This window comes from Corylus avellana, chromosome 1 (assembly GCF_965113065.1).
Source record: "Corylus avellana chromosome 1, dhCorAvel1.hap1.2, whole genome shotgun sequence".
NCBI classification, from domain to species: domain Eukaryota; kingdom Viridiplantae; phylum Streptophyta; class Magnoliopsida; order Fagales; family Betulaceae; genus Corylus; species Corylus avellana.
In genome coordinates, this window is record NC_142490.1 from 21,344,971 (window position 1) to 21,368,478 (window position 23,508).

Sequence of the window (23,508 nt, forward strand, 5' to 3'; positions counted from 1 at the left end):
CCAATTATTAATTCCCATATATGAGTAATTCTAAAAGTCTTTCTTGTATCACTTTTGTGTTTCTCCAAGAATGACGTGACTCTTAAAATCATCATTTGATCAAAATCCAATAATGATCAATCACAAGCACAATGATGATTTTAAGAGCCACATCATTCTTAGAGGGATTTAAGAGTGACACAAAAAAGACCTGTAGTGCGCATTACTCCCTATATCTCACATCACTTGAATAAAATGTTTGTTTTGCTAAAAAATTTTGATCATGTGAAAGACTTGGTGAACTGTAAAAGTGCATAGTCATGAAAAACAATAGGTAAGTTATGGCTATATATCTCATGCAAATTCCTAAGTGGTTGGACAAGTATTAGGGTGGAGTTTGACTCCCGTAATGAAAATTTTTAAACTTGATTAGTATTAGCCATTTTTGGTCCTACAGATGTCCTGATAGAGTTGGGCCAAGCTATGACTCAATCAGACTTGAATTAATTCATACGGCTTTCATCGTCTATGCCCTTTTTGTGCAGTTCCCAACGAGCCGGTGCTACTATGGTCATGTCCAAGTAGAATAGTCACTCTAATCGACCCCTCCATTTTTTTATTTTTATTGTTTTATTTTTTTTATGCAAATATATGAAACAATTAGTATCATGTTTGATTATAAAGATCAAGATTTAAGACAAACCAAAACAGAAATTGGGACCCTAGGCCTCATAAAGTATTTCTTTCTTTTTAAGCAAACCATTTTGGATATTTGAATTAAGGAGAATGTGTTTTCATCTCTATCCTATATGGTGTTTTTACCTGATGTGTCAAGTTTTTATTGAAGGCAGTAAAATAGAGTTTTACATTACATTCTCTAAGAAATTCAATGGGATTGATTTGAATTAAGGATAATGTGTTTTCATCTATATTCTATTTGGTATTTTACCATGTGTCAACTTTCTATTGAAATGATGTAAAATAGAGTTTTACACTAGATTAGGATCTACTGAAATTTCGAATTCAGGTCATCTATTTTCTATTTAATGGTTATTTTTCTGTCACATGTCCCACTACTAATAAAATAATAAATATTTATTATTTTATTATTTTATTAGTAGTAGGACACGTGGCAGAACAATGACCCTTGAATGGAAAATTGACGGCCTAGATCTGAAATTTAAAAAACAGAAATTCCCTTAAGAATTTCAATGGATCCAAATCCGTTTTACACCGCACCCTTTTAGAAATTTCATTAATATTCTATTTGGTATTTTTACCTATGCATCAAATTTTTATTAAATGCTGTAAAATAGAGTTTTAAACCACATCCTTATAAAAAGGACTCTCTATTTTTTTTTTATTTTTTTTTTTTCACCCAAAATAGGGATTGCCGTCCTACATACAGAAATTCCTTCTTGTCTTACCACGTAAATGAATATATCATTTATTCAATGTAGATCTCATTCTTGCTAGAAGTAAATCGTAAAATCCATAACGATTTTCTTGAATCTATAAGAAAGAAAGGCGTACGAAAAGCCTTTAAAAAAAAATTGAAGGAAAGACTTTAATAATTTTCGTTTTACACGTGATGTGAGGTCAATTCAAATGCTCAAAATAACCTAATTAATTTTCCAATTAAAAAAACCCCTCTTTAAAATATTTTATAATTAATTTGAATAAGAAACCAAGGAAATGTTAAGGAGTTGAGTTGGAGTTGGAGTTGGACTCATCCCCTGCAGTGTTGCCGTGTACTAAGTCTTATAGTTGTACAAGCTGTTACAATTGATTCAAGACTATGAGAGTCCTATCATGTATTTAATCTCAGTAGTTTAGAAGATATTTTCCAGGTTAACTTCTTGGGTCGCCAAAACATGCAAAACCTACAGAAGAGAAGAATGACGAATATACTCCCGCAAGAGCTCATCACCGAAATACTTTCTCTACTGCTCGTCAAACCTCTGCTGCGTTTTCAATGCGTTTCCAAGGCATGGTTTGTCGTAATCAACGACCCAGACTTCATCAAGATGCACCTCAATCTTTCCATTGAGACCAACCGAGAACGCGCTCTCATTGCAGATGCAAACAACGCCATTCTGCCGCATACTTACTACTCGGTAAACTTTTCCAACAAGCAACAGTTCAGCGAGCCGGTGGAGATATTCAGGCCATTCAACCATCCAACAAATACGTTCATTAGAATTATAGGCCATTGAAACGGCCTGGTTTGCCTCCAGATCTGTCCCTGTTGTTGCTCCAATATCGAAGAAAGAAACAAATATCCCAATGAGATTGTGATTTGGAATCCATTGATCAGAAAATACAAAAAGTTACCCTTTAAGCCGATAGAAATTCCCGATAATTATGTGTTCGAAGTAGCATTTGGGTATGACCAAATCAACGACGACTACAAGGTTGTAAGGATTTTGATGCCCCAGCCACATCTTGCAGGTGTCGCTGAAGTTGGTCATCATGTATGTAGTCTTAGAGGAAATTCTTGGAGAAAGGTGGAAGACAAATGGCCTCGCAAGGATTTGTATTTGCATACGCATTGCTCGGCTTCCTTGAACAGTGCTTTGCATTGGGTGGTTGCAGGTCGGAGTGGGTTAACAAGTGCCATTGTCGCATTCGATCTTAGCACCGAGAAATTTCGAATGCATGCTCTTCCGATTGAAATTGAATCTCGCGCATCTGAATACTATACACATTTGGTGGTCTTGGGAGGATGCCTGTGTGTTTGGGAGTTTCATTGTGAACAATTTTTTGTCGTTTGGGTGATGAAGGAGTACGGGGTGGCGGCGAGCAATTGGACACGGCTTTATAGGTTTCCGCAGGGTCCGCAACAAGATCCTTACTACTCCAAGCCTTTAGCCCTCTCAAACAACGGTGAAGAGGTTTTGATGCATGAGGCTTTGATACATGAGAACTCAGGAAAACTTTATTGGTATAACATAAAAAAGAAAAGAAGCAGGATTGTTGAGATTCACAAAAGGATCGAAACATGCGAGTTGAACATTGTAGTTGTGGGAAGCCTCCTTCTCCTTGATGGGGAGCTTGACCATTGAGTTGATCAATATATGCACGTGTTCTTTTATCATCCTTTTGGTTGACAAATGTTTTGGGCATTTTGATGGTATTTCTTGATAATTTTTTGATTGTAAGTCAATTGATAGCAATTGTCGTGGGTGTTTCGAATTAGAGATTGGCTGAAATTGGGGGTTATTTGTTGGCCTTTAATTTTCATTTGGGATGATAGAATGAATAGAAGGGAATATATGAGCTAAAGTTTTTATTTTTATTTATATTTATTTTGGTTTTAAAGTTTTGGGAGAGATTTTTGTGGGCATTGGGTTTTGATATTTTTGTGGACACATAGAGAACAGAACACATGGAGCCATGGAGGATTCGGTTCTGAATTAAATTGTGGGATTTTTGTTACTTTTGCTGGATCTCTCTGTTTGCTTTCTAAGAGAATTTTCAGGTTTGTTAGGAAGAATATCTTCAGGGAAACATCATGATTTTCTTGGGATTTTTTGGGTTGATTTGTTTCTGGGTTAAAGCTTTCAATGTAAATCGTAGGATGACGATCTTGATGTCCACTCACTCAACATCTGACTTCTACAAGTTCGACTTTATATCAAAATATTTGAGGACTAAGCTATAATTCTGTAGATTTCAGTGGAATGGTCAATTTCGCTGTTTTAGAAACTACAATTTTAATAGGGACTCGCGCGCAGAATGCTTTTGGAATATTAGAGGTAATGGTACGTGTAAATGTCTTAAAATCATCCGATGTGGTTTGTAATATTACTCATTCACATTTACCATTACCTTTAATATTCCAAAAGCATTATGTGCACTAGTCTCGATCTAAAACCACGCCGTTGATTTTTCCGTTGAATTCTACAAAAATATAGTGTAGTCCCAAAAAAACTTGGTACTTGTAGAAGCTGGATGTTTTGAGTGTGTGGAACTTCCTTTGATTTACAATGAAGGCTAAGATCCACTTCATTATCTAAATCACTAATGATTCTTACTAATACTCAGGTTTTTTTTTTTTTTTTTTTTAAAAAAAACCGCGTTGAAATAATATTAAACCCAGTCATAGACAACGTAAGTGTAGTAAACCGAGTGTTTACTAAGGTTGCGATTAGCTTTGGGAGGGCTAATTGGTTTGCTAAGTTCATTAGGGTTCATTAGAAATAAGAATTTTAACTTTTGGCTTAGTGATCGAATGTTCGAGCAAAAACCCTAGTGAAGAACGCTCGATGTTGGATCTTGGAATGTTCGACCTTAACTCTAACTACGAACGTTTGACTATACTATATGATAATGGCTTAAATATGCAAATGTGGAATATTGTTCAATCGAGAGGAAAAAAAGAGAGGAAATTGCCTTCCTTTCTCTTCGATAGCAGATGTGTGGCTATTCTTTTCAAAAGAAATTGAAGGGATCGAGCTGATGCTTTGTCTCGTTTGACTCTCCTCTGCCAACAGCAAACAAATGGACAAAAATTACAGAGGAAATTGAAGGATTATTAGCTTTTTTAAAAAATTACTTCGATCAGGTCATGTAAATTGTATGTTTTACACCATTGACTATGAAGCAGGCACCTAAGCTTGGAACAACAAAAAATAATATAACCTTGAACACTAAAAAATAATATAACTCTTCACACTAAATAATTTTATTTATCTTGATAAAATACCCCATAAATAAAATACCAATTGAAAAAACCTCCGGAGCCACCATCTTGATTGGTTTTGGAAACTCTGGTGTCTGGGAGCTTAGAGGTGGGTAGAGGGTGGTGGGCGTTGGGATTGATTTGAATTAAGGGGAGGGTGTTTTCATCTCTATTCTGTTTGATATTTTTACTTGATGTGTCAAATTTCTATTGAAGGCTGTAAAATAGAGTTTTACACCACATCCTTATAGATATTCCATGGGATTGATTTGAATTAAGGATAAGGTGTTTTCATCTCTATTTTATATGGTATTTTTACCTGATGTGTCAAATTTCTATTGAATGCTGTAAAATAGAGTTTTACACTACATCCTTATAGAAAGAACTCTCAATTTGTTTTTATGGGATACATGCAAAATTGGTCACTGTGATTGGCCTAAATTACAAATCACCCCCTATAGTATAAAAAATAATTTATAGGTCATCAGAGTGGGTCAAAATAACAGTTTACTTTATAAAATCAATTTTCGTAAAGTAACTTAACAGAATCCGTTACTTTGTCACATCATGTCCAATAAAAAAGTGACACACACTACAGAAAACTAATTTTTACTGACTTACGATTTCTGATGTGTCAGGTGGTCTGACACGTCAGAAAATCCTCCTAATGGGTCGGTTTTGACGTGCCTTCAGGCATTACGATTGTGGGTGTTAGAAATGGAAAATTTTTGATGTGTTAGATTTAACATGTCAAAAAAATTTCTGAGGTGTCATTTCTGACACGTTAGAAAATTTTGACGTGTGAAAAAATGACACGTCAGAAAACATTCTGACGTGTCTTTATACGTCAGAACATTTTCTGACGTGTCATTTTTTGACACGTCAGGAATTCTTGACGTGTCATGGCATCTAACATGTCAGGAATTTCTGATGTGTCATAAAAAGACACGTCAGAAAAGTTGGTAATTTTTTTAAATTTATTTTTCCTCCCCCTATATATTTTTTGAATTTTTTCAGGACTGTACCTGAATTTTAGATTACAATTAACCTAATATACAATTTATCCATTGATCCATGCAAATAATATACAATTTTTTCATCAATCACAAGTCATATCCCACAATTTTTCTATCAAATAACATAAGTCATATTCATTAACATCAATCACAAACTATCCACCAAAACTAACTTCAAGACACAAAAAATGACATATATACCAAGTGCGAATGACCAACCATAAATAACAGAATATACACCAATTTAATTATCTTTGTTATCATCAATAAAACTATCACAAATACAATTACATCAACAAAGTAACTTATATACAAGTGTGAATAGCCAACCAAACGTTCAATGTTGATCATTGACATCGATGTCCATTACCTGCAAATGATAAAACAAATAATCACCAAACAAATAAAATCAACTAGCTGCAAATGATAATACAAACAATCATTAAGCAACGTCACGATGTAAAGTGAAAGAAAAATGCCCGAATATTCACCCAACTCAGTTGTTGATTCTTCCACAGTAAATGATATAACAAAAATAGGTAAAACATTGAAGTTAGCAGAAAATTCATATTAAAAAAAAAAAATTAAGTCAGTATATATATACATATATATATATGCATGGTCACAGAGCAATCAATGCTTTTGTTAAATTTATAGACATGAGAAGATGAACTTCGTTTTTGCCATGGCAATTATGTGAGACATAGGAACTTTTTCTTTTTTCCATTGCAATTATAGAGCTTCCATATAGGTTATTAATGTTGGGGGTTCAATGGAAGAGATGATAAAGAAAAAGGAAAAGCTCCCTCTATGGAATTGTGTGCATTTATATCCATTTATATTTAGAGTTACAAAATTAAGTTTCTGAACAACTGTTCTTGATGATATTGATATGCATGTATTGCTTTGTGTCATGCAGTTATATCCATTTATACACCCATGAATAACTCTAAATAATTATCTCAACTAACACTATTTCATACCAGACCAAATTAAAGCCAACAATTTGAAATATAAATATAATGCATGTAGCATTTTGATAATCTTCCCGTAATATTTTAATTTGTTGAGGAGATTAACACATAGGAGTTTATATATATTCAAATCATGTTATATTAACTACTTAAAATTATGATATTCATCTAGTGTAGACTTGGTCATTTCGTACTCTTACACAATCACATACATTAGATTCTTAATATTCTACAAGGACCATAGTGGTCCATCTCATAATAACAATAAACACTTCAAATGCAAAGCTCTAACCCACATCTACCACAAAACCAACCATGATATATAAACCAAATTCAACAGGATTTACAACATCATTAATTAATGAGAATGACTACTACATATCCAAATTCTAAATTTAGAAGTTCACACACACACACACACACACACACACACACACACGCACACACACGCACACATATATATAGGGACATTTCTAAACCTAAATTGACCATTAAAAAATGTCATTACCTGATCCATTGTCGACCGACGATCGCACCATCGCAAAGGGTGGGGAAGCTCTGTCTGGTACGGTGTTAAATCGCATCATTTCCTCGAGCTGGCGTAAATGGGCGTCAAACATTGCCTAACGTTCAGCCTCCTGTTGAGCTACCCGCGCATTGTTCTCAGCCATCTGCTCCGCCACTTGCTAAGCTACCCGCACATTGTTCTCGGCCAACAAGGCATCTATCTCTTCCTTGTGCTTTGCCCTCTCCGCCTCAAGCGCTTTTTCAAGTGTTTCTTGTGATATCGTGGAGTGCCTGACGTTTTCTGACTGTGCCTGTGACGGTGTATGGTATGAGTGTATGTACCCCCGCACAGGCAAAATATTTGGTCCAGCCATCTAAACCCTACCAGCATACTCAGGCTTATTTCCAAGCGCTTGTGCGAATGCGTCGTTTGGCGCCCACCTGACTGTTCCCTTTGTGACGCTAGATGATGCTGCAAGGTCGGTGGGTATAAGCTCATTCATCCTTTCCTGTATGTCACATTAACTATTGAGACAGTGGGTCATACAACTATTAATCGCAAATAATTTATCAAATATATAAGCAAAACAACATATGAAAGGTGAGTAACATACACATCTCTCCTTCACTATATCATTCGGATATGTATCGTCCTTCTTCGTGTGTGTGCGGATATAATTTTGTGCACGAGTAGGATGACTACCCAAACATATGGCCTGCCGATAAAATAGGACATACAGATATTTTTAAATATAACAAATGACAACATGTTTACATCTATAAGTATAGGGTAAATTACACACTTACCTCCTCATGTGTCACCCTGGCATAGCTCTTCAATCTGGTGGAATGTGACGTATTATTTAATGCCCGCAAGCTCTTCCTTTTCGCCGCATAATCCTACACAGTTAACACTTTTAATATGTTAATACTAACACAATTACCATTAATGACACTACACAAAACAAAGAGTTTAACTCATGACCTACCTTATTCTCCCAGCTATACCATCTCTCCAATAAGATCTCCAAGTCGACGGCATTGTATGCGGCGAGCGTCTTTCCCCCCACTCTTGCCCGTACAGTGGCCGGAGTATCTTCCTCCGTAATGGCACAAATTTTTTTAAGCTCGTGCCTCCAAGTCCGCAACTTTTTGCCCATATCCCAAAATGCTTCATTATTGACGGCTTTTAAGTTGCACTCGGACGGGACGAAAAAGTATGCCTGCACAAGTTCAAAATTGATAAATTAAAAAAACCTAAAGGGAAAAATGTAAAAAAGCCCCCCAAACTACCAGCCGTTTTCGATTTAGTCCCCTGATGTTCCAAAAGTGATAAAGTAGCCCCCCAAACTACCAAAATTTTGCATTTTGGCCACTCTGTTAGTCAAAACCGTTAGTCTGGACGGAAATTGCAAAACGACGCTGTTTTATTAGGGTAAGTTACGAAAATGCCCTTGTATGATTTTTGTTTTTTTTTTTTTTTGGTTAAAGCAGGAGCAAAACGGCGCCGTTTTTGCTTAGGGAAATAATTGTATATATTCTTTCAATCTTCATCGTCTCCTTCACGCAGCCCCGATTGTCGCCTTCACGCAGCTCCTGCACGCTCAGATGGTTGTCGTCACTTTCAGGGATACCTAGTTGGACATGGAGTGAGAATTGGTTCACGATAAGAGGGAAAAGTTGTGAGGAAAGCAATATTATTATGGATGAAATTGAAAGTGACGCCGATATAATTTGTGGGTCAGCCATAGATTCCATTGTTAACGGTGTGGAAGAGTTGGAGAGCACAGTTGGTGGAGAGGGGTTGTTGAATTTTTCAAGTTACAATGTAAATAGTAGCTGTGAGAATTTATTAGGTTTGTGTAAATGTAGGAAAAGTAGTGTAGCTTTGAGCAATTTTAGTTTTGAGAGGAACATAGACAAGTTGTTTCTTCCTTCAATTTCAAGTTTTTAAAGTTCATAAACAAATCATCTCTCTCTCTCTTTCTCTCTCTCGCACACGCACCGACACAGATATGCACAAGTTTTTAAAGTTCATAAACAAATCATCCCGATCAGGCAGATGGCACCGTGCGGGGGGCTGCGTGAAGGAGAGGATCAAGGCTACGTGAAGGAGACGATGAAGATTGAAAGAATATATACAACTATTACCCTAAGCAAAAACGGCGCCGTTTTGCTTAGGGTTTTTTGCTCCTGCTTTTAAAAAAAAAAAAAAAAAAATCATACGAGGGTATTTTTGTAACTTACCCTAATAAAACGGCGTCGTTTTGCAGTTTCCGTCCAAACTAATGATTTTGACTAACGGAGTGGCCAAAATGTAAAAGTTTGGTAGTTAGAGGGGCTACTTTATCACTTTTGGAACATCAGGGGGCTAAATCGAAAACGGCTGATAGTTTAGGGGGCTTTTTTATATTTTTTCCAAACCTAAAATATGTGTATATGTATATAGATATAAACACACATATATATGTGCAACTTAGAGCGTATATATACATATATACATTAAGAGTGTTTGACATAATATGCAATACATACCATCAAGGCGTCCCAAATATCCTCTTTGGTATACTGCGGTACCTTCGTCCAATCGTTCGGTATTCGGACATAATTTTCGCTCCTTACTACGTCTCCGGTCATCCGTCTAAACCTCATGGCGCTAAAGCCAACGGGTTGCCATGATGCATTGTACTCCAGTATGATCCGTTTGCCGGCGAGGACTCCCGACAGCCTGCGCGAGTCAAGAAGGGTAAACACCTCAATAATGGTGTTTTCATCTTAATCGGTACCTAACAAATTAAAAATTACCAATGTAAGTTATTTCGAATTCAATACTAACTAACAAGTAAATTAAGACCTGCATGACATTCGAGCATATACACTTACTTTTGGTCCGGACCTGTCGAGTCCCTAATCGGTTGTCGGGAGCAGGGTCGGTGGGCTGCGGGTCATCCGTGGCCCGTGTCCCACCAAGCATGTCTTCCTGGGCCTCTGTCTAACTGTCCTCGGGACCTGCTTTGTATTTTTTTATAATGTTTAGAATTTTATGAAGTTGTAGTTGTAGTTAAATATAATTGATATCGCACCAATATAGTTAGAAACTTTCAAAACTTTCAATCTTTTAAAAAACTTTTGGCCGTACCTACGCTATGCTGGCGTATGGCCGCTCGACATCGCCCTGAGATCCCTGTTCTAACTCACTGTATGGATACGAATCAGGCCGATACCCCATCTGGGCCATGCCTACCCGACCGTATGGATTATGGACAGGGATCTCCCCTTCCATATTATCTGGAAGTACTGGTCGATATCCTTCCTACATACCCAGAAGCTGAGCAACGTCTTATTGCTCGCTGTCATCAAGGTGGTCTGGAGGAGACCCATGCGACATAGACTGCCACACTAAGGACGAGCCCCTACGTGCTCTTGTCTTCCCCCTAGTACTCATGGTACCCTATTGAAAACACAACAAAACCAATTAATTTCGTATACAATGTATGAAATATTCACTACCTTACGTACGTATGACTCACATATTAAAAATAAGATATATATCAGATTTTACCCAATGCACATCTTAATTAAGTGTGTTGATGTAATGTGCATGCAGTGAACAACTAATTAAAACATAAATATAAAACATATATATATATATATATATATATATATATATATATATATATATATATATATATATATATATATATTCAACTTTTATTCAATCACATACGTTTCGGTTGGATCTAAGTCGTGTCTAACGTATTCAATATGATCCTGCAGATCGTGATCAAAATTTCTGGTCAATAAGAGGGGCTCACACTCGTGGTAATTGGCACATGAATCTTGATGCCCTTCACCCTGACCAACGTCGTATATGTTTCTAGGTTTGGTCCTCACTACGTAAGCCCAATCTGGGCACCTATCATCTTGTACGTAAAATACCTAGTCAACTTGTGAAGTTAGCACATACGGCTCATCAGTAACCAGCTCTTCCGTGTGGACAAGGTTTTTGAAGTTGACAAGTATTATGCCATACTCATTCACCTTGTACCCCTTGTTCCTCGTGTTGTCTGTCCAATCACACCTGAACATAACGTACCTAGTCCTGTCGTAGTACTTAATCTCAAGTACTTCTGTTAACTTCCCGTAGTACTTTTTGTCATCAAGAGTCGGCACACACACCCCGCTGTTCTGAGTTCTCTTTCCGGCATCAGATGCAATAGTGTGAAACAGCTTGCCGTTAATCACATATCTATTGTATCTAACTGCTGCCTCCCTCGGCCCTCTACAATGCATTACCAATTTGTCACCAAGTTCCTTCCTGGATCGATCGTCCAATCGATCGACTTGTGAATATATTATGTACAATGGAAACGCACGGTTAGTTGCTTTAGTTGATTTTAAAAATAGCATGCAAATATACTCCGACAATTGCTTTTGTTAAACATCATATCATTCTTACGTAATCACGGTACCACTCACAGAACAACTCATAATGTTGGGTTTCTAACTGATCCTCTATTGTTCGTCCCCTATTGCATGATTGCCTAAGCGTATCCATGTGCATCCTACAATTCGAAATTATCTTAATTATAATTCAATACGAGCAATATTACAAGTTCATTGATCATACAATGTGCCAGCAAAGGATCTCGACTTACATCCGCAATTGAAGGAATTCGTCCGAGTTGAACATAATATACCAGTGAATCTATGTCATTCTGATTCGGTCGAGTCGGACTCGTGTTCCATGTCCCTTTGAACCATCCAGATTTCTTTGTATCCTATTGTGAAAGGTTGGTGTGTTCTCTAAATATCTCGAACAAAATGTCACCAACTCAGTTGCTATGTAACCCTCCGCAATGCAGCCCTCAGAAGCCGCTTTGTTGCGCATATTATATTTGAATACTCTAAGGCTCCTAAATATGAACCAATACAATCAATCAGTTCAGTTAGCACTTGTCTTGTATTGGAGTGAAACCAAAATATGCAATAATATCTGTAAACAAATTTTACCTCTCTGCCAGATACATCCATCTATACTGTACTGGTTCACCGAGTTGGCATTCACGAATAAGATGCACGACCACATGAACCATGCTAGTAAAAAAGCTGGGGGGAAAAACCTGTTTCATCTTGCACAACGTGATACAGACGTCACCCTGTAGTCGGTCAATATCTTCTTGTCTCAATGTTGTTGAACATAGGCCCCTGAAGAATGTGGACATCTCAACATGAGGTCTAACCACGTTGCTTGGAAGTGATCCATGCAATGCAATAGGTAGAAGCTGTTGCATCAGTATGTGACTGTCATGATTCTTTAATCCCGATATCGTACGGTCCTTAAGTCGTATACAACGACAAATGTTCGAGGCATATCCGTCGAACACCCTTAGATTTCGTAGCACTTTCAAAAAATGTGTTTTATCATCCTTGGACATCGTGTGGGTAGCTTGTTGCATATAGGTCTTACCATGCTCGCCAGAAAATAGATGAAGTGTACGTCTCAAACCCATGTCTTGCAAATCTAAGTGAGCGGCGAGGTTGTTCTTCGTTTTCCCTGGAATGTCCAATATTGTACCAAATATGTTGTCCATCACCCTATATATATATAGACACACACACACACACACAAAATGATGTCGTTTTAATGTGTTTGTGATGCAGGGTGGCGTAGTGGGTTCGCAATAGCAAGTAACAATAGAATCATAATCTTCTTAAACCAAGATTCTATCAAGAAATCAAAGCAAAAGAGATAAAAAATCACTCATGGAGTGTTTCATATTGATAAACTGATCAAAATACGTAAACTCTGCCTCTTCCATATTAGGTCTACAGTATTTATAACAATACATAAACTTGGAGCAAAAGTAAACCTAAGCCTATTATGAAAATTTCTAGAGGATTAAATCTTAACCGTTCAAAAAACCAAAGCCAAATCCGAAATTATCTAGGGAGAAATCAGATAAAGGTGTTGAGCTTTGTCTCAACTAATCTGCGGGCATGTGCAATCCCCTATCTCACACTTATGGGCATCAAACACTATGAATTGGTATGCAAAATGATTATTTCATTAAAAAAATATAATTATTATTAAAAATAGAAGAAGCTGGAATATAATAACAGTTCTTATTCCTTAGTTTGGTTGTAGCACTAGAATAAAAATATGTAATCTACTATTTGGTACATATATTGGTGAATGGAATCAAATTTCTTAAAATATTCTTATAATACAATTATTTTTTATATTTATAGGAACTTTTGTATTTATTTTAAAAAATATAAAAATTATGTTATAAGTGGTTTTTTCCAATTAATCATAAACCGTGTGTTTGTAAAATGTTTAAGTTAATCTAAAAGGTTTAAATTTCCTAGAACCTAACAATTTCTGTATTCATGTGTGGAAGAAGTTTTTGCCTATTGAGCCTTTCAAAATTCAAAATCATGTAGAGAATCTGAGAGTCTTAACTGGTTTATTTTCTTGAAATTTTATATTTGTGCATTTATTTATTGGGATAATTGGTGATTGTAGGATTTATGATTTTTTGCTGAACAGAAAAAAAAAAAAAAAAAAAATGATTTGCTTAGAGATTTGTAGAATTTGGGCATATTTGTTCTGATTCTATCTCCTTTCCCGTATGAGAGTCTCTCCCTTCTACTTCGTGAGTTTCTCCCTTCCCTTCTCCATTTTTCCACCTTTTGGTTTTGTTTTGCTTATAAGCCAAATTTGACATTCTCCGCCTTCCACCGCCGCCCACACGCCCCACCTCTAGTCTCCTCGGATCTCCTCCACCCCTTGCACCCTGCATTCTCCGCTCATGAGCCCTCGCACCACCTCCATTTCCTACCATATGGCAGATCTTTGGCCCATTTTGTTGCCAAAGTTCCCAACGTTTTGTGCTTCTATGTTAGTATCCTATTTCGGCCCCTTTTCCGTCTATTTTTTTCAAATGTAATTTTAGAAACTACATTATTATCATACATTTATAGACAATCAACTAAAGACCGAAAACAATCAATCAGAAAAGAGCTTACAATTGATCTTCTTAATTATTATGCAACAATTCATAGCTAAACAAACAGATTTTATTTAAAGTTGGTACAATTCAAAAGCTTAGGAAAACCAAAAAAAGCAGCAGAAATCTCAGATTATTTACAACAACAACAGCAGCGCTTCTTTCATGGCTTCTTCGCTTCAACATCCGTCTCTGATGCTGATTCTGGCAACTCCACACCTTCATCATTCAATCTAGACTGCCCTTGCTCTACTTCCGCCCTCGCAACAAGAAAACAAACAAGAGGATCTCATCTGAACATCACCGGCCTCATCATCGTCTTCACTATAGAATTCAATTTCGTCGTTTTCCAACATAGTATGCATTCCATTTTCTCTCTCAAATTTTGCTCTGACCCTATGGATAAAATTGTCGTCTTCGTCCTTCTCTAGCGACAACTGATCCAGCGCTCCGCTCCACAATTCATCAATCTCCGACTCCACCAAGTTCCTGGTTTCCGTCATCTTGGCGTCCTCTTCAATCTCTAATTTTGACGGAAACATTTTCTTCAATGTTATGATATCTCCTCTTATCCATTCCAGAACCTCCTCAAATTGATTCAGACCGGATTCCACCGTTAACTTCTGCGAATCTGCCGCAAGATTCCGGTGACTTAAAATGGATTCTAAACGCAGAACTACTTCAAGAAATTGATCAAGGAGTTGATAAATAATTTGCTCAAAGAAGTGATCAAGGAGTTCGTCGAATCGACTTCTTCTGCTCGACCTTTCCTCTTTATTGCCGTCATCGATTAAAACCGCCTTTCCTTTATTCTTTCGCTCCCTGGATCTTTTCATCTCACTCACTTCTCCGTCAGCCATTTCCAGTAGTGTGAGAACCTTATCAATCACCATGGAATTGAAATTCCCATCTTCGGTTACCCATTTGAGCGCAGACTTGAATTTCCAAATCTTTTCTGCCAACTCATCTTGCCTCGTCATCATAAACACAAAATCAATTAGGAGGCGGGAGAGCTTAATCCCAGCATCAACAGCTTGAACCTTCATTGAAAGCAGAACCCCAGATTCTTCATTATATATATCAAGCACTTTTCTCCACTCGCCGAAACTCCTCTTTCTAAGACGATCTCCATATTTCTTGATTCCCTTTTTGCATTCGCGCATCAGGGCTTGCATCTTATGTTCAAAAGCCAGAGTATTGGCATGAAATTCAAGCATTTTCTGTGCCGCGCCTTCCATATTCGTTAAAATACGAAAAAGAAGATTACTCGGTTTCTTGAGAGATAGAATTCAGAGATTGGCTTCTGGTTTTCTTTATCAGAGACAGAGAGAGTTGTTATGAGGAATGGGAAAATGAAATGGGTTTGGCGCCCAAAATAAACACAGCTTTATAACGAAAAAAAAGGAGTGGATGAGAGGAATAGGATAAGCGTACAATAAGGGCAATTTGGTCTTCATCGGATTTTTTAATCTCACTTCTTGTATATTAAAAAATTTTGTAGATTTACTTCTAAAGGTTTTAATTCATATCAAATATTTTTTTTTCTTTTTTTAAAAAATAATAATTCTAAAAATGCCATGATGTACACTACAAGAAAAACGTTTAACGAACAATGGAATAAAACCGTTTATCAAATGACAAGGAAACCACTTGACTCTTCTAAGTCAAGTTCACTTCATATATTCATTTTTATAGGATAAACCTCATACTCGTGCAAAACGTTATATGTTAAAATTATAAATATAAATTTAAAATCCTCCAACATGAGAGGTGGGTTGGCCACTCGGGCCACTCCCATTTGCTTGGAGTGGCTACACAGTAGGAGTGTGCATGTGAGTGGTTATTAACTGCTTAATAACAGCTAATCGTTGTATCCTTATATATATATATATATATATATATATATATATATGGACACACACAAAATAATGAAATTGATATTTATACAAAATAATGACGTTTTGATGTTTTGGATATAGAGTTTTCGTTATGAGTTTAATGAAACTAATCTTTATTCATAAATAATTATAATAATATTCAGTAGTTTCAAGCTCCTTAATCTAATTCCTAAAATTAGTAGTAGTGCTAGTGAGGGTATGGAGAGTAAATTCATTGAGTCTTTCAAGAAGTTATACAAATTGGATTGGTGCCTTAGACCGTTTTGGGTGACTTTTTCGTGCTTGTCCTTGTAGCCTTCTAATTATTTAAAAAAGTGCAAAAAAATCTAAAATATGCTCAAGGAATTCCCAAAACACCAAAATAGGCCCAAATGACCAATTTCTAAAAGCAGTTATGCGGTGTGGTTTTGAGTTTCAATAACCGCTAACCGGCAATTATTTTAAAACAGCTAATTGCACTTACGGAAATTTGATAACTACCTAAGACACGGTTACCAGTTAAGTTAATGATAATAACCACTAATCGCAACCGGTTGTACACTTCGACCACACAGGCCACTCCCTAGTGGTGGGGGTGGCATCAGAATCACCCTCATTTGGCCACTCCCACCAAATGAGGGGTAGCTATAAGGCCACCCTTAGAGATTGGCAAAAAATGATAACTAGGATTTTTCACATCATTTTAAGACACCAGCTAAGATTACACATCAGTCCCCACTCCAAGTCATACTGCTTCAGTAAATTAACATAATCTCTTTTATCCCAAAAATTTTACTCTAACCCTCTCTCATTTTTATTTTCCTCACCACGATTTAGGAGCATTTTGCGAGAATTTGACGGTCACATTTGGTTTACAATGAAGGCTAGGATTCACGTCATTATCTAAATCATTAATCATTCTTACTAATACTCAGTGTTTCTACGTTGAAATAATATTAAACCCAATCATAGACAACGTAAGTGTATTAAGCCGAGTATTTACTAAGGTTCTGAGTAGCTTTTGGAGGGCTAATGGGTTTTCTAAGTTCATTAGGGTTCATTAGAAATAAGAATTTTAACATTTAGCTTAGTGATCGAACGTTCGAGCAAAAACCCTAATGAGGAATGTTCGATGTTGGATCCTCGAACGTTCGACCTTCACTCTAGCTACGAACGTTCGACTATACTATATGATAATGGCTTATATATATATATATTTTCTTCGTTAAAGAAAGCCTTTTCATACGTTATTTTGTACCAATTTTTGCATTTGATACTTAAATGTGGAAATATTGTTCAATCATTAAACTTGATTTTAAAGGGTTTATTAATGCAAAGAGATGAAAAAAAAGAGAGGAAATTGCCTTCCTTTCTCTTCGGAAGCAGATGTGTGGCTATTCTTTTCAAAAGAAATTGAAGGGATCAAGTTGATGCTTTGTCTCGTTTGACTCTCCTTTGCCAACTGCCAACAAATGGACAAAAATTACAGAGGAAATTGAAGGATTATTACCTTTTTTTAAAAAGTTACTTCAATCAGGTCATGTAAATTGTGTGTTTTGCACCATCGAATATGAAGCAGGCAGCTAAGCTTGGAACAATAAAAAATAATATAACCCTTCACACCAAATAATTTTATTTATCTTGATAAAATACCCCATAAATAAAATACCAATTGAAAAATCCTTCAAAGCCATCATCTTGATTGGTTTTGGAGACTCTGGTGTCGGGGGCTTAGAGGTGGGTGGAGGGTGGTGGGCATTGGGATTGATTTGAATTAAGGAGAAGTGTTTCCATTTCTATTATGTTTGGTATTTTTACCTGATGTGTCAAATTTTCATTGAAGGCTGTAAAATAGAGTTTTACACTACATCCTTGTAAATATTTCATGGGATTGATTTGAATTAAGGATAGAGTGTTTTCATCTCAAGCCCCCCTCCAGAGTGCTGCCGCCTCAGGGGAAGAGGGATGCTCGTTGCCTGCATCCCTCCTCCCTTCCTTGCTTCCCGATTTTTGTTTTAGGTTTGTTTCTGTCTTTGGTGTTTTCTGTTCTGTTGTGCTTGTGTTCTCTCTCGGTGGGTATTGCTTTTGGGGGTTTTCACTCAAACTCTCCCCCTCCCTATTTGTTTGTGTGTGCCGCCGATCTCCTCCGTGCTCGCTTCGCTGCTCACCGCTCGTTGTTGGGTCTTTTCACGCGCCCCTCCCGCCCCAAGCTTTTTGTGCCACTTTCCGTGGCGGTTACCAGCTAGCTCGCGATCGGCCTCCTCCGGCTGCCGTGACCCGCTTTGCGTGTTTTTCGCATTTATTTTCTTGTTTTGTTGTTTTTCTGTTTTGTATTTCCTTTGAGTTCCCCTATAGTTGGTTTTATTTGCTGTAATTTCTTTTCCTGCATTAGTTTTATTGTTTCCTTTATTTCCCTGTATGGTTTTATTTATGCTTGTAATAAGGCTTTCTCCTCCTACTTTGTTGCGCTCGGTTGCTGCCCAATATTACTGGTCCAAACCTTTGGGTTGTGGATGTGAAACTTATCCTGGCTTTGAAGTCGAGGAGGATGAGTATCGGCTTATGGGTTTTGCTCTCAAGGCCGAGGAATAAGTATCAGCTTGGAGGTTTTGCTCTCAAGGCCGAGGAATAAGTATCGGTTTGAGGGTTTTGCTCTTAAGGCCGAGGAATAAGCGTTGCCTATGCATTAGATGGTGTCTGTTTGATACAGATCTAAGTTTTCAATCTGATATTTAGTCATAGGTTAGCGGATGCTGTGTTTTGATTGATTTGGTCTGTTGTTGATGATTGTATTTTTAGCTTCGGCTATGACTTACTTCTGAGCTTTTTGCTCTGTTTGTAAGAGCTTTAGGCTCGCAACTTTTATCAATGAATGAGTATGATATGTTTCAAAAAAAAAAGTGTTTTCATCTCTATTTTATTTGGTATTTTTACATGATGTGTCAAATTTCTTTTGAATGCTGTAAAATAAAGTTTTACACCACATCCTTATAGAAATGACTCTCTATTTTATGGGATAAATGCAAAATTGGTCATTGTGGTTGGCCTAAATTACAAATCACTCCCTATAGTATAAAAAATAATTTATAGGTTATTAGAGTGAGCCAAAATAACAATTTACTTCATGAAATCAATTTTCGTGAAGTAACTTAACAAAATCTGTTACTTTGTCACTGTTATATCCAATAAAAACATGACATATGTTATTATTAATTTTTTACTTTAAAAAATGACAACTTGGATTTTTCACATCATTTTAAGACCCCAACTAAGATTACACATTAGTCCGCACTCCAAGTTATACTGCTTCAGTAGATTAACATAATCTCTTTTATCCTCAAAATTTTACTCTGTGTGGTAACCCTTTCTCATTTTCATTTTCCTCGCTACGATTTGATAGCATTTTACGAGAATTTGACGGTCACATGTTCTAACAATTGAAAAATAAATAAAAACAACATTCAAATTAATACATTGTGACAACGTTTTCCTTCAAATTAAGTTGGAGAAAATTGGGTTACTCTTTTTTATTAAACTGACATCTGTCTTTATAGCATGAAAATTGATTTCAGGAAGTAAACTGTTATTTCGGCCTATCATGAGGACCGATAAATTTCAAATGTAACAAACTTAAATAAAAGATAAGTTTGTTGACATTATACCGCTTTGAATATTAAAGAAGATATTATTCAATATTTCATTTAAATTAATCTGCAGCTTTATTTCTACTTGCTTTATCCTGTGTATTCAAAATTGAGGAGGTTATTCCAATAGTACCGACTTCACTCAATCATATATTTTCCAGGTTAACTCCTTCGGCCGCCAAAACTGGCAAAATCTATAGAACAGAAGAATGACGAATATACTCCCGCAAGAGCTCATCACCGAAATTCTTTCTCTACTGCTCGTCAAACCTCTGATGCGTTTTCAATGCGTTTCCAAGGCATGGTTTGTCACAATCAACGACCCAGATTTCATCAAGATGCACCTCAATCGCTCCATTGAGACCAACAGAGAACGCGCTCTCATTGCAGATGCAAACAACGGCATTCTGCCGCACTCTTACTACTTGGTAAACTTTTCCGACAATAAACGGTTCAGTGAGCCGATGGAGATCTGCCCGCCATTCAACCATCCAACAACAAGGTTCATTAAAATTGTAGGCCATTGCAACGGCCTGATTTGCCTTCATATCTGTCCCTTTTGTTGCTCCAATATTGAAGAAAGAAACAAATATCCCAATGAGATTGTGATTTGGAATCCATTGATCAGAAAATACAAAAAGTTACCCTTTAAGCCCATAGAAAATCCTGATGATTATGAGTTAAAACTAGCATTTGGGTATGACCAAATCAACGACGACTACAAGGTTGTAAGGATTTTGAAGCCCCTTCTTGCAAGTGTCTCCGAAGTTTGCCATCATGTATATAGTCTTAGAGGAAATTCCTGGAGAAAGGTGGAAGACAAATGGCCTCGCAAGGATTTGTATTTGAATATGAATTTGTCGGCTTCCTTGAACGGTGCTTTGCATTGGGTGGCTGGTCGGAGGCGGGGGTTAACAAGTGCCATTATCGCATTCGATCTCAGCACGGAGAAATTTCGAGTCCATGCGCTTCCGATTGAAATTAACTTTTTAGAATACAATACACATTTGGTGGTCTTGGGAGGATGCCTGTGTGTTTGGGAGGCTAATTGTCAACAATTTTTTGACGTTTGGGTGATGAAGGAGTACGGGGTGGCGGCGAGCAATTGGACACTGCTTTATAGGTTGCCGCAGGGTTCGCAACAAACTCCTTCCTACGCCATGCCTGTAGCCCTCTCAAACAACGGCAAAGAGGTTTTGATGCATGAGTACTCAGGGAAACTTTATTGGTATAACATAAAAAAGAAGAGAAGCAGGATTGTTGAGATTCAGAAAAGGATCGATTGGTATAACATAAAAAAGAAGAGAAGCAGGATTGTTGAGATTCAGAAAAGGATCGAAAAATGCGACTTGAACATTGTTGTTGTGGGAAGCCTCCTTCTCCTTGATGGGGAGCTTGACCATTGACATTGAGTTGATCAATATATGCACTGTGTTCTTTTATCATCTTTTTGGTTGACAAATGTTTTGGGCATTTTGATGGTAATTGATAGCAATTGTCGTGGGTGTTTCGAATTAGAGATTGGATAAATTTGTGGGTTTATTTGTTGGCTTTTGATTTTCATTTGGGATGATAGAATGAATAAAGTTTTTATTTTGGTTGTAAAGTTTTGGGAGAGATTTTTGTGGGCACATTTATAGAAAGAACAGAACACATGGAGCCATGGAGGATTCGGTTCTGAATTACATTGTGGGATTTTTGTTACTTTTGCTGGCTCTCTCTGTTTGCTTTCTAAGGGAACTTTCAGTTTTTTTAGGAAGAATATCTTCAGGGAAACATCATTATTTTCTTGGGAATTTTTGGGTTGACTTGTTTCTGGGTTAAAGCTTAATTTCATTGCAAATCGAAGGACGACCATCTTGGTGACCACTCGCTCAACATCTGACTTGTACAAGTTCAACTTTAGATCAAAATTTTTGGGGACTACACTATAATTCTGTAGATTTGAGTGGAAGGATCAATATCGTGGTTTTAGAATCTACAATTTTAATAGGGACTCGCACATAGAATGCTTTTGGAATATTAAACCTAATGTGTAAATGACTTAAAATCATCCGATGTGGTTTATAACATTGCTCATTTACATGTACCATTACCTCTAATATTCCAAAAGCATTATGTGCACTATTCCCGATCTAAAACCACAACATTGATTTTTCCACTGAATTCTACAAAAATATAGTGTATTTCAAAAAAAAATATTCGTTTAAAGTTAAACTTGTAGAAGCCATATGTTTTGAGTGTGTGGAAACCACGATCATGTTCCTTTGATTTGCAGTGAATGCTAAGATCCACGTCATTATCTAAATCATTAATGATTCTGACTAATACTCGATGTTTTTTGTTTTAAAAAAAAAAATCACGTTGAAATAATATTAAACCTAGTCATAGACTACGTAAGTGTAGTAAGCCGAGTGTTTATTAAGGTTGTTATTAGCTTTGAGAGGTGGGTTTGCTAAGTTTATTAGGGTTCATTGGAAATAAAAAAAATAAAAAAAAATAAAAAAAAATAAAAAAATAAAAAAACCACCCGTAAGTTCTTTATGTTCATTCCCTCTCTTGCTTCCGCTATTATTCCCACATCATCATTATTTCAACATGGTATCAGAGCCACTTTCTTTGTGGGCTCAAATTATTTTTCTTATGTTTTGCAGTTCAATTTATCTCATATTTCTTTTCCTCAAGCATGTTTCTGTCTGTCAATCCGATTGTTTTCCATAACAATCGTTCGATCCAACCTGCCATCACAAGATCAAGTCAACTGTTTGCCGACAACCACAACAAAGCCCACCACCAGTCAGCAACAGCCAATTCAGCCTACCTTCCATCCGACAGAGCCGCGCCATCGTCTGGCCTTCTCCGACGTCATCCCACTCCCAAACGACGCCTTCCATAGCCATTGTCACTGCCGAACGACACCTTCCACTGCCAGCAAGTCACTCCAGAAGCAGCCGTGGCACTGCCGGCTGTCCACGGTTCCACGATTCACCGCCACAAATCTCCCTGCAACCAGTGCTTCCACCACTGCCGGCCTTAGTCTTCGGCTTCTGCGCCGTCTAGATCTACTCCTCCGGTTATGCCAGCGTCCTTTCCTCTAGTCATGCATGGCCATCTCAGACAGGCGTAGAGAAACTGGTGAATGGAGGAAAGAGAAAGAAAAGAAAGAAGGGACAAGAGGCGTGAAAAAAAAAAAAAAAAAACGTGCTGCGTGTGGCGTGGAGTGAAGAGAGAGAAAAGAAAGAAAAGAAAAGTGAGAAAAGAAAAAGAAGGTTTCAGCCAAGTAAAAAAAAAAAAAAAAAAGGGGTGCTGCATGTGGCGTGGAGTGAGGAGAGAGAAAAGAAAGAAAAGAAAAGGAAGAAAAGAAAAAGAAGGTTTCAGCCGAGTGAAAAAAAAAAAGAAAAAAAAAAAAGGAAGAAGAAGCGGTCCAAGTGGACCACATCACGCGCGCCACGAGCCTGTCAGGTTCGGTGCGCCGATCTAATAACCGCCCAAGTGGGCTCATTTTTTTTTTTTAAGTTTGGCTCATTGTCAGTCTTGGCCCGTTGTCGGCCCCTTTTGAAGTTTGGCTCGTTGTCAGCCCTGGCCCGTTGTCGGCCCCTTTTGAAGTTTGACTCGTTGTCAGCCTTAGCCCGTTGTCGGCCCCCTTTTGAAGTTTGGCTTGTTGTCAGCCCTGGCCCGTTGTCGGCCCTTTTTCGAGTTTGGCCCATTGTTGGCCCTTTTGAATCTGCATTCACCAGCCACCTACTGCCGTCGCTGGCTGCCCGCCAGCCTCTATCTCCTTCGGCAGTCGTCATCATCTACGGCCCGTTCCCCA

General features: G+C 37.3%; 2 protein-coding genes and 2 pseudogenes across 2 annotated transcripts; 2 read left to right on the top strand and 2 right to left on the bottom strand.

Moving 5' to 3' along the window:
- The first annotated feature begins 1,877 nt into the window (after nucleotides 1-1,877).
- Nucleotides 1,878-3,044, top strand: LOC132169414 (F-box protein CPR1-like; annotated as a pseudogene).
- Nucleotides 3,045-6,016: 2,972 nt separating this feature from the next.
- LOC148588111 (uncharacterized) lies at nucleotides 6,017-10,134 on the bottom strand. Its single transcript, XM_088514105.1, has 8 exons — nucleotides 10,044-10,134; nucleotides 9,696-9,934; nucleotides 8,150-8,383; nucleotides 7,968-8,060; nucleotides 7,775-7,876; nucleotides 7,541-7,669; nucleotides 7,349-7,471; nucleotides 6,017-6,049 (listed from the first exon to the last, which is right to left on the bottom strand). Exons 1-8 carry the CDS (start codon nucleotides 10,132-10,134, stop codon nucleotides 6,017-6,019), a joined length of 1,044 nt encoding a protein of 347 aa, XP_088370231.1.
- Nucleotides 10,135-14,336: 4,202 nt separating this feature from the next.
- Nucleotides 14,337-16,950, bottom strand: LOC148588112 (uncharacterized; annotated as a pseudogene).
- Nucleotides 16,951-19,243: 2,293 nt separating this feature from the next.
- On the top strand, nucleotides 19,244-21,100 carry LOC132169415 (F-box protein CPR1-like). Its single transcript, XM_059580451.2, has 2 exons — nucleotides 19,244-19,252; nucleotides 19,895-21,100. The coding sequence occupies exons 1-2, from the start codon at nucleotides 19,244-19,246 to the stop codon at nucleotides 21,098-21,100; spliced, it is 1,215 nt and encodes a 404-aa protein (XP_059436434.2).
- Nucleotides 21,101-23,508: the final 2,408 nt, after the last annotated feature.

Excerpts from the sequence above, each read along its gene's own strand:
- LOC148588111 (XM_088514105.1), bottom strand. The coding sequence starts at position 10,134 with ATGCTTGGTGGGACACGGGCCACGGATGACCCGCAGCCCACCGACCCT. Across the intron at positions 8,061-8,149 it reads GGTATAGCTGGGAGAATAAG|GATTATGCGGCGAAAAGGAA; the intron begins GTAGGTCATGAG and ends TTAACTGTGTAG. Across the intron at positions 7,472-7,540 it reads AGCCTGAGTATGCTGGTAGG|GCACAGTCAGAAAACGTCAG; the intron begins GTTTAGATGGCT and ends ACACCGTCACAG.